The sequence below is a fragment of the Aythya fuligula genome, chromosome 3, assembly GCF_009819795.1.
Source record: "Aythya fuligula isolate bAytFul2 chromosome 3, bAytFul2.pri, whole genome shotgun sequence".
Classification (NCBI taxonomy): Eukaryota; Metazoa; Chordata; class Aves; order Anseriformes; family Anatidae; genus Aythya; species Aythya fuligula.
This window is the reverse complement of record NC_045561.1, coordinates 71657767-71669780: the sequence shown is the minus strand read 5'-3', so window position 1 is coordinate 71669780 and position 12014 is coordinate 71657767. Positions and strand designations below refer to the sequence as shown.

The 12014-nt window shown below is 37.3% G+C and overlaps 1 protein-coding gene across 1 annotated transcript in view; it reads left to right on the top strand.

Annotated features, from left to right (window-relative positions):
- Positions 1 to 12014, top strand: part of REV3L (REV3 like, DNA directed polymerase zeta catalytic subunit) — a 116626-nt gene that overhangs the window by 84470 nt on the left and 20142 nt on the right. The window contains exons 18-19 of the mRNA XM_032184050.1: positions 1432 to 1543; positions 10116 to 10231. Of these exons, the coding sequence (XP_032039941.1) occupies positions 1432 to 1543; positions 10116 to 10231 (228 nt within the window). The remainder of the gene's footprint in view (positions 1 to 1431; positions 1544 to 10115; positions 10232 to 12014) is intronic.

Here is a 12014-nt window from a genome sequence, read left to right as displayed (position 1 = left end):
ACCACTGGTTTAGGCTAGTAAAAAAAAAATAAAATTGTCCTCTTTCCTTTAGGGTTTCTTTGGCATTGTAATAAGTATTAAACCACAAAATACTGTCTAAAATCAAAAAGTCTGGACGAAAACTTTCCAAAAATAAATTTAGCATTAAGGCAACAGCTCCTTCTTTTAACAGTTTATTTTTCAAAGTATCGTGGATATTTTATCATGTTGCACTAAGTCCTTACTATTCTCAGTGAAGTTTATTCTGCTATTATATGCTTGTTACTATCTTTAGGAAAATTATCTCCATTAACTTACTAAGTGAGATTTGTCACAGTATAGAATTCTGTGGCTCCCTAGGTGCGTGCCAGTCTGATAAATTATCAAGAAAAAGCTTTCTGTAAAGAGTTCCAATAATATTCTGAAAAAAAGGTTCGAATTTGTTTTTATTAGTGAAATGAAGTGATGTTTAAATGTTCATGTGACATTTCTTGCTTTCATTGATGTGGGCTGTCAGTATTTTCTTGGTTAGAACTTTTTGAATTCCATGTGGAGTGACTTGACATTAAGATACACCTTTTTTTTTCTCCCTTTTTGTATTACTATTGCTTTGCAAGTTACAGTACTCATTTTAACATTTATTTCTGAAAGCATGTGGTGTTTTTTTTTTAATTATCAGGATCTTAAGAATGTGTCAAAGCTGAATGCCTTTTAAAAACTGCAGATTGTTACCTTAATCAGAGATATTACAATCTGTTGTACAGAGAAAATAAAGAGACAGAGTATGTGTTGTGTATTATTATTCACTTATTTTTTTTTGTATTCAGAAAGGCAAATGCTCAGTTCCTACATGAACATGAATTTAGCTGTTACACACACATTACCAGTGTAGGCACTCTTAATTTGCACTGTGAGACTGTGAGCACACTTGCTGATGGTTTTCCATTTCTACTGGTGACTTCACAGTGTTTTTAAGAAGTGTACTGAAAAACAAAACTATACTGTTGTGTAGCATTTCCATTCCTCAAAGCATTTTACAAAGAACTACTCTAAGCTAGCAATTAAAATACATATTTTGCATGAAAACGTTGTCAGAGCTGTCATATAGTCCTTTAATATTTCTTATTCAAAAATAATTCTCTGGTATCTGGACTCTTGTACATTTAAAATGGTGACACATCTTTTGAATTAAATTCATTTATATGTGAGAATTTGTGTGAGATTACCACTGTAGTGTAATTTTACAAAATGAAAAGAACAAACGTTTCCACCCAAGACGAACAGAATAAATTTCTGGAATTAATTGTGTTAATAATTAATGTTAAATATTAAAATAGATGTGTTCCGTATTTTATTTTATCATTTTTTAATGTTTTATTCTATAGCAATATTATTGACTGAAGTCATGGAATTCCTTCTAAAATGTAATGATTTGTTTTACTTATTTTCTAGGGAGCAGAGACCAAGCACCCTTGCTCACAAGATCTGGAGTTACAGGACTAGAAGTCAGTTACGCTACTGATGAAAGAACTCTTTTCCAGGAAGTAGTGAATATTGTAAAAAGGTAGCATATCTGTACGTTCTGCTTTTATTTTTCAGGCTTGGTACAGCAGATTTAGTTCCTTCAACCCCTACCAGTCTCTCAAATACTGATTTTTGTTGTTGTTGTTTCCCTCAAAGGCTTATTTCTAGAGTGGACAAGCATGGTGGTCTTTTGAATAAAAATACTTTTCTGCTTTTCCTTTTCTCTGACAGCAAGCACATTCAGATCCTCTTAAGCAGCTGAGTTACAGTCTTGAAACTAATCAGCCATATCGGTAATCTTCTTTAACATACAACCTTTCCTGTTAATACCAAAATTCATCACACATCTCTCTCTCAAACTCTCAGAATAGTAGATATTAACAGTGCTGAGAGCTACAGAAAACCCCTTAGACAGGAAGAATTTTTCTAGGGACTCTGAGGCAAGGCATAAAAACCCTACATGATACTGAAACTGCTGTGGACAAATTACAATAACCAGTAGTTGAAAATTATTTTCCTTCATTAGTTTTGTCTTCTCTGAATGGAAATCCCCTGCTCTAACAGACTTGGAAAACTGCTGGTTTTCCCCATCTTCACCAAGGCTGGGAGGCCTGTTTTGCAGCCCTTGGCTTTGTGAGCAGGTAGGAACCACAGACTCCACAATACCACAGTAGGCCTTCAGGCCCTACTGACAGAAGTGCAAAGCCTTGAAATTGCAAGGAAAAAATAAAGACATTTAAACTAAGAGTCACCCTGCTGGAATACAGGCTCAAGAAAAAAATGTGTACTAGGCAGAGTACATTTGCAATTCTTTCTCTCTCCAACCAGAAAACCTCTGATGAGAAAGGCAATGACCAACCCCGTGAAGCCAGAATACAAAAAGAGTTGCTGAATGCAACCAGCACAGGGTGGGTCCTGACAGAGCAGCAGATCCTTGTTCAGAGAAGACAAAATTCAGGTAAGGAAATAATTTTATTTTTCTCTTTCTTGGAAATCTAGTGCTCCATCAAACTTAGGAAAAATACTGAGAATGAGAAGCTGCCAATAAATGAAAAATCCTCCACCAGTTGTGGGCAACATTAACGAGTGAGTATAGGAGAGAGAAATGAGCAGTTAGGATATATATTTATTGCTGAAGAACAGAAGAAGTCTACAGCTGTGCATACTGAATGCATTACTGGATGAAAAAAGCATGCAATTTTTGTAGTACTCCGAGATGGACTATGCTAGGTTACTGACCGACAAATCTCATAAGATTTGCTCTCTTTCCACACAGTGCTAGTAAACCTTTTTGACTCAACAAATTTATCTTCAAAGATTGAGTTAGATAACTTGTATTCCCAGAATACAAAAGATTTGATCTATTTATGGAGAAGGAGACTGATATATTTCTTCTTAGTCTACTTCCCTTCTCCATCTATGCAATATGACCTAAGGAGTCAAACTTCTACTGAATTTTCTATGAACATGCTTTTAAAACTTGGACCACATCTACGAACCGAAGCTCTTTTTCCCTCTTATTTTCTGTAGCATGGGCCAAAGGAAGTATGACATTTTGCTGGAGTAAATAGTTCATAATCACAAAATAAGGGTTTAGGCTCAGAGTAGCTTTAACTGATGGAAGAACTACTGTAAAACTGCCTGATTAAAAAGTAGTGGACTGCTGAAGTCTTCCTCAAGAGGAAATGAACAAGCCAATGGCTTTAATGAAAACTTTCAGCTTCAGGATTTTTTTCTAAAATAAGCTTCTGTTGCTCTTTTTAAGCTATTTTTTTTCCAGCACAGACTAGGTACTCTGGTTATTCTGGTAGGTCCACTTAATAGAAGGTCTCATAGGTCAGAGAAGGAAAACAATCAGGCCATGTTCAAGAAGCATTGCCACTTGAGGCCCATGGAGCAATACATCAGGCTAGAGTGAATGACAGAACTTCCATTCAGTCTTGATTGTCAATACCAGCTTGTTGGTACACCGAACAGAGTACATCATCTGTGGGAGGAATTGTCTTATGCTGTCCAATTGAAGAATTCTTGTTCCCATTTCTAGTCATTCACTTATCAGTTGGCCTAATTCTTGCTCTTATTTCATATATGTGACGTTGTGGAACATACTCATTTGTTTCAAGTTCCAATCTTTCATTTCTCTGTTTAGGCCTTTGTTCAGGTCATTGAATATTAGAAGTGGTTGATTCTGTCACTTTTTGTCAATAGATGTAAATTCTGGTAGAGCAAATTATAGAATTCTTAACCACTGTTTCAGCATACAGATGAGGAGAGGTGATTCTGGGAAAGGTTTGCTTTATGCAACTTAGCAAATACTACTTTATCACTTAGCTCAGCAGCCTCTTCTTCCATCAGAAATCCACAAATGTTAAATGACACAGAGTAGCTATACAAATAATCTTTACAATGTGCTGGTTGATATTGAGGGACAGAGATGCTAAAATAAACTAGGGTGATAGATCTCTACTACAGGGTTGGGAGATCCCCAGTTATGGGGAGGTTGGAATTAGATGATCTTTAGGGTCCTTTCCAACCTAAGTCGTTTTATGATTCTGTGATCAGCGAGATTTTAATGCTTGATGACATTTTATTCTTGGGCTGTATCACTGGTCCTTTGTCAATGAAGAGTGTTTCCCAAAGCTAATTTTTATAGTGGAGTTAAAGTTGCTGTTTTGTATGTTCATCAAAGACAAATATTGCTTCAGAAAGTTCAGTGGAATTGATTAGCTGAAGTTGGATTGAGTTATAATTCCACTGTGAAACTGTTTACTAGATCTGAATGAGCACAGCAAGATAAGCATTTTTCCAACAAGACAAAGCAAAGGCCTTAAACACCAGGTTAATTGTTCTCCTGTGAAATGAATAGAAGTTAGAGGTTGTCTCTAATTAATTTGGGGCAGTTGGCAAATGAAATTGTCATCTTGAGGTCTGTAGAGCAGAAGAAAACTTGATTGTTCCTTGTCTGGAATCACGATCAGTGATTTTGTCTGTGCTGAAAACTACCATATTTGTCCAAATATTGAGGGCAATAAGTACCTTTATTTCTAGATTATTACTGAGTGTGATTCAGCTGTGAAATGGAAGTACATACAAGTGTGGGTATCAAAATCTATGTAAGAGCAGCTAAAAGAAAGCACATCATTGCACAGGAAATTTGAGAATTCTAAAAGATACTGAAATACTGCTTTGCTTGAAGGTTGAGAGAGAGAGCAGTTGGAAATGAAGAGCCAGAGACGTGAGTTTGGAGGAGGCAGGGAAGAGTAAACAACAAGTACTTGCAACAAAGAAAGGCACAATTAAAGTGGTTCTTGGTACCCTGACAGCTGTCTTGGAGTTTAAGAGGAAGCTTCACCTACATATGTCCAGTTTTCCCATCTTTGGTAAGCTGTCCTCTGTAAACAGGAAAGTAGGACCAGAGCTCAAAGCTGGCATAACGCAACTGAGAAACAACCTCCTTTCCATCTCATGCAGCCAGTGAGAGCGATCTGGTAGCACAGAGAGCCAAGTACAGGAGTTGTAGGCTCTTTAGATTTGCAATAGGGGAATTTTTTTTCTTTTTTTCTTTTTTTCTTTTTTTTTCCCTTGATATGGAGCCTGTATCTGTATTGCTGTATTAAAGCATTCTGTGATGCTACCTGGACAACCATCCTGAATAGACCCCCTCTTCATCAGAAGGTGTCAGCTGCAGTGAGTAGGAGAAAAATTGGAAGAATGTCTGCTTGCAAAGAAGTAAAACAGAACTACCTCTCTGAATCTAAGGGCACAAAGATGGGTAAACACATTCACATAGCTCCATAAACCAGTCTGTACAAAACACAGAAAAGCTGGCTGTTGGAGGAGAGGGAAGGGAATGCTACAGGAATGTTTGTCTTGGAGAGGTTAAAAAAAAAAAAATGGCAGGAAAACTAGAGATATCCAAGCCTGATGGAGCAGTGGATTCCCATGAAAGAGAAATTAAATGTCTGGGCCTCTCTTTCAGTTTAAGGCAAATTATGCCTTTCTTCTGTAAGTGCAAATACCACCAGGTAGCAGATAAGGGCTGGTCCTGCAATTATGAGAGGAGCAAGATTTGGGGAATCTATGTGGGAATGCACAGTCCCCATCTTTGTGACACACAGAGGATTTGTAAATAGAATGGGCTTAAATAAGAAAGTAGTAGATTCACTGTTACTTGTCACTCACTAGCCACCAACTGCGCTTTGTCCCCATGGAAGTAGTTTCTGGTAAAAGTACAAAAACAGAATAAAGCTATAAGAATTTCTTTAAACTTTGGTAGTATGCATCATTTGCAATTTATTTAGTTGTTTATACTTAACGTTTAAATGTTTTGTCTAATGTTTTTCTTGTAAGATACAATGCTAATCAAAATTTTGTATTAAATCCAATGCGTTATGTTTGTTCTTCTGTAAATGCTCTAGCAACATTTCCTGTACAAAATAGAGATGTGTTTGTTAATCTAACCTTCTTTTCCCAGGCTAGTACCATCTTCTGGGGAGTATTCCTGTAAACATCCCTGCTTAATGTCCTTTATCAACTTCATGGATTTTTGTTGTCCAGAGCAAACTGGGAAAATGTTCTGAGATTTCAGTTACATGTTTGAGTCACCAAGTATTCTGCTTTTGTCTGTGTTGTAGGTCTGGCCTAATTTTTTTCCCCCTTTTTCTCTCAATTTTAGCTGGAAGAAAAATAACAGTCAGGAAAAGCAGACTCATAATAGAAGGGAAGGCATAATTGGGAGCTTTAGAATTCATTCATGAAATTATCAAATGAGAAAGTGGAAGAGATGGCATAACAGCACATACAACTTAGCTAGAAAGGAAAATAATTTTATTTCTTCTCCCTGCAGCATGTATGAGTTGAATGCTAATGCTGTCGTGTTTAAATCCTGCCAGTATGAATGCTGCTTTTCATCTTTGCAGAGAGACTGGCAACAGCATGCAAAGCAGTATCAGGGCCCATCCTTTTAACAAAAGAGCACTGTGTTGGCAGGCACACCTCATATTCCTGTCATGTTAGTTCTAGCCAACGGCTTTCAAGTATCAGTGCTGCAACTTAGTAGTTTCTTGCAGGTGTAAACGCTGGTCTCATTACAATTTCTTTTAATAAGACAGCTTAATCTGGTGGTGAAGACCAACTGGATAGTATACTATAAAAATAGGGAGAAAGGAAAATGAGGAATATGGGTTTGTCCTCTCCTTAGCTCACAGCCTCTCTTCTTTATGGCACAACATGAAATGGGGAGAGAAAGAGACAGATAAACTTTGGTTGAGCTCTCCCCACGTTGGCTAAACCTTGGGTTTACCTATTCTTTTCTCCATTTGAAATAGTGTCATCTTTTAGCTCCAGGCACCTGTTCTCTAATAGCCAAAAAAATACTGCAGGAGCTCTCTACAATTACACGCTGGCAATGTTGAGAGGGCAATATTGCTGCATAAATTGAAACAGCTGATCAGCAAGAAAATGGTCAGGAAATAGCAGCATCTCATGTCCCCATGTTTACAGGGAATTTACACTACAGTCTGAAATTACCATTTGCTAGCTACTCTGCCTTGATTTTCCATGTAGATAACTTTATACGAGGGCCATCTGACTGAAAGCTAGAAATCTGTACTTAATAGTCAGTATCTAAATAGCTAGTACCCTCATCACAGTGTATGTTAAGTGGAAAGAACCGGATCTCATTCTGTGAGAGGTGGCTAAAATATAAGGGATAGTTTACCCAAAGGTAAACTTTTTCTTCGTTGACAATAGTGAGATCAGTTTATAAAACTTCAGATGCCTACATTAGTTGGAATGGGGAGGAAAAGCAGGGTAGGTAATACACTGCAGAGGATAATCTCTGACTCAGTAATGTGCCATTACAGGCAACCTTTACATAGCTTGCCAATGCAAGACTGAGTTCAAAACTAGCACATTCATGTTTTAATCTTTTGAGTGATAAATTTTCCAACTTATTATGTAAATTTACACTAACACCGTGTCAAAGTACGTATTTTAAGTTAGACCAGCAGTTTATTCATGTAAGAAAAAGCATATATCTGAAAACATGAACTGAAGTGTTTTAATGTCTCATCATGTAGAACATCTTCCCATCTGAAGCATACCAGAGAAACAATTCTTGAGATTACATGCAGATGGTTTGCAGAGGTTGTTTTATTCACTAGCTTAAAAGTGAATAGTAAGATTAATGCAGGAAGCGATTGAATGTTATATTCAGTTGCAATACAAGCAGGAGTATTTGCAGTAAGAATGTAATACCCACCAAATTTTGAATAAGTAGGAAGTGAGGGGAGGTAATACATTACTTCTGCAAGGAAGTAAAACACAAAACACTTCCTTCATCACAGGTGGTAGCTGCTAGTATAGTTACAGTGATTTGCTGCTTCCAAATAGTATGCTCCTTTCTGTTCAGAACTGAAGTAAGAGAACAAGCAACCCATGGCATAATAGATGCTGTTTTCTTATCACATAAGCAGTTTTTCACAAGTTTCTCATTCAAGCATGCATCTGTTGTAGAACTTGTCTGTGTAACATCTTGACCTGCTTAAAATACACAAGCGTTTTCCAAGTTGGACAGTGTGAAACCAGTTTTCAAATATGAATGTAAATAAAGCTGGTACCTGGATAGTTTAGTTACAAGAATTAGCATGAAAATACGTTAATTTTTTAATGTTTATTGTATGACTATATGAAATATTATAGGATTCCTTTTGGTTTCAAGTCTTAGATCGAAGCTATTCATAGTTTCAGAACCTCAGTTGGCAATCATTGTGTGTTGTGTTGATCAGCAAATAGTGATCGTTCTTGACACTGCGATTCTGCAGCTGGAAGAAACTGCAGGCTAAATTCATTTGTTTGTCCATTCCAAGTAACTTTGGTTTTGTGCCACTGTGTACTGTTAGAATGGAGAACAGAAATGAGTATTTTTATTTCTATTGCTCCAGATGATCGTTACCTGTATCCAGAAACAAAGAATCATTCATTTGACATTAAAAGCAAATAGCAAAACATCCCCCAAATGCATAGTGCTGGTTCTTTTAATGTCTTTAGAATGTGAGAAATCAAAAATTTACTTTAACAAAAATTGTATAAAAGCTTTTCTTTCAAAGGTAGGAGTAGATGCTAAAAAGGTTTTTGCAGCTTTTCCGAAGTGATGCAAAAGCCCAAACTGTAATAAGGAGATGGTCGCACCGAGTTAGACGATTCAGATACTTTTCTATATATTTTTCACAAAATGTCAGTGTCTGTGGCAGACATGTGGAGAGCCTCTTGTAGAGCTACCCTCAGAGTAGCTGCTTAACTTTAGAGAGAGTTGTCATGCACCTTTGGCTGGGACATATAAGCAAGGAGACACTTCCATGTTAAATGAAAGTCTAAATCTTCATTTGTCTCACCTGTGATCTAACTTTAGCTTAGGATGTGGGGAAAGGGTATTCTCCTATATCAAGCAATCAGCAAATGTTTGATGTGTTTAAGGATGTAAAAAGTAGAGATCCTGTCCATAAGCCAGGCACCCAACTTGTTCCATAACCAAGGCTTACAAGCCTGTATCCTGTTGTGGAGTTGGGCGTGGACTGTGGGTACAGGACCCTCACATATTGTGCAGTCCTGTACCTCCTTGTCATCATTCAGCTGTATTGAATCCTGCCTGCTGGGACTCAAAACCCAGCTTTTTTTTTTTTTTTTTTTTTTTTTTTGCTATAAAAAGAACAGAAATCTGTTTGGGCAGTCTTTTTCTGCCCAGCACAACAAAGTTATTCTTAAGAATCTCTTCTCCTACAAGTGACCAGCTGCCCAAATCATGACTTCCATTATTAATAGTGCCTATTCAAAAGATAGATGAAACGGGCTCCTCTGACTTAATTCCTACCTGCACTTTGATTTGAAACCACCTTGCTTGTCCTTCTGTCTAGTCAACTCCTCTCTGAGGCCTGAACTGGAAGATAGGCAGTGACAGTGTTGAAAAACAACTGTCTTGTCTTTCTCCTATACCTGAGTGAGTCAAATATTCTACCTGGCATGAGGTACAGCATAAAATCAGTTTTTCCTTTGTATCTTACAGAAAGAAAAGGCTACCTTAAAGTAAGAGGTATTTAAATAGAACTGGCAGATGAGGTTGCCTTTCTCATGTCACTGACAGCTCACTCAGCTGTCACTTGTAACTTTCCCAACAGGGTCATCATTTAGGACCAGCAATGTCCTCTGATTATTATAAAATCCACGACATCGTGCAGGACACACTGGTATTTGCAAAACATTTGAGTAGCCAAGTAGAAAATTCTATTCTGTTTCATAAAGAAAAATAATACAGCAAAGTTTGAGGAATGGACTACACCTCATTGTGGATTCTGCAGGCAGTCACACTTCATACAGAATACCTAAAACCTGATAGATCTAGATTTTGTTCTTTATTTGTAAAGGCTGAATTAACAGAAGTATATAAAAAAGAATTGCTTTCCCAATGAAAATACTACTCCTATTTTTTTTTCACTTGAATGCTATGAAAATGCTCTTTTGACCATGATTAGAAAGAAATCCTATTTGTTCTCTGCTCATGGAAAATATTTTCTTAAACAATATGAAGCTCATTTTCCTTTTTCCCCCCTCTCTAGATATGACCCAGACATTTTGTTAGGCTATGAAGTCCAGATGCATTCCTGGGGTTATCTCTTGCAGAGGGCTGCTGCATTAAATGTTGATTTATGCCAGATGATTTCTCGTGTGCCAGGTAAGTAACTATGTAGGGTTTCAGTTCAGTTACAACAGAAAAGAGTTGAAATCTAAAAATAAACACATAAATAAGGCAGAGTAATTTTTCATATGGACCTCTTTTTTGTTGTTGCTCTTGTGTTGTTATACCTATAATCACCCACGCAAAAAGATGCTGGTTTTCGGTGTTTTCTGAATCTTGAAATTTCTTCTGTATTCCACTTCTGGGTGTGTCCTTTATGCATGAACCTAAGCTCATTTTGAATAGTTGCGTGTGTTTTCTTGCCAGGCCCCCATTTTGCATGCTTTGCTGCATCCCAAAGTAGAAAGGGTGTAGAGCTGCTGAAGCTCATCACTGAAGAACAGTCCCTGTTTCTGTGCGTTGTGTATCTTTTGCTGTTAGTTCTCATTGTAATTCCTTAGCATAAAGAAATTACAGACAGTTTTCAGTTCTTGGTGGTGCTTCTGCTACTTCCTCTTGCTTCTCCTTGGCTTCAGTCATATCTGTGTCATTCAGGGTAACCACCACAATCATAGTACGCGGTTTCTCTGACTGGACTACAAGGACATAAAGATGCTGCTGGGCACCATTTGTCCTGGTCAGCAGCCCTGTAATAAAAGCCTTGCTTTAAATAGCCAGTCTTGTGCTTCAGGGAAATTCTACTGTTCCAATTGCTGGTGCTTTCCTTCAGCATTCAGAAAAAGATCTATTTGTGGTGGTGTTTTTTTTCTCGAGAATCTGAGGAAAGTTATCCAGGAGAGTAGTAAGCCTGGTGTCTGTACTTAGCCAATTAATAGAAACTATAATTCTGAAAATTGCAATTAGTGAACAGCTGGATAAATATATTGCCCATGAGAAAATTCAAGATAGCTCTGTGAAGTGAAAAACTGCCTAAAAAATGTGTTGTAGCTCTTTGCAGTTGTCAAAAAGATGTGGATGAGGGACGTAAGATTTAAAAAAAAAAAAAAAAAAAAAAAAGCTGCTTTTGACAGGGCTCTTGTCAGAGATCTGTACAGAAACTAAATAGCCATGAAATAAGAAGTGCTTGCCTGTGATTGTCCTTTTAAAAACTTCTTCTTGTTACTCTGTAATGGTTGAAAGAGCAAATGAATTATTAGAAGCTATGGAGAAAAGAAAATGGGAAACAAGAAACATACATGTAAAAATCTGTAGTGTGCTAGTAGATCAAATAGTGCAGCTCTAGCCTCTTCTTGCCCATCAAAATGGATATAGGAGAACTGGTAAACAGGAGGAGGGTAAGTCAAATGTGGCTAATGATTTAGGAAAGTATGATTCCAGAACAGGCAGAGCTCAGTAAGAATCCTGTGAAATCTTGAAGGGTTATAAAGGGAAATATGGCTTGGTTGATCGTGATTTTTTTTTTTCTGATACAAGAACCAGAAATCATCAAATGAAGCTAGCAAATGGCAGCTGCAGAATAGGAGTTGATTTTTCATCCCTGGCTTGTTGAACTATTGAGCTCCTTGCCAGAAGATATTATGAATGCTTTAAGATTGTTAGCTACAAGAGAGAAATTGTTGGAAGAAAAATCCATTGGGTACTATTGTGTATATGAAAGTAATGTCTGGCCGAGGAGACTGAAAATTGTTAGAAGTTAGAAGAGCTTTAGAGAGATTATCTGTAATTTGCTTCCCCTATTTCTGAGGTATCTGCTTTTGGGTACATGGTAGAACATGATACCAAGATGGTTGCATCCTTGGACTTACCAACATAGCAATAGCATCTTTTATGTTGGCATCCTATCTGCCTGGGCAGGAGAAGAACATGTTTTAGAGGAGCT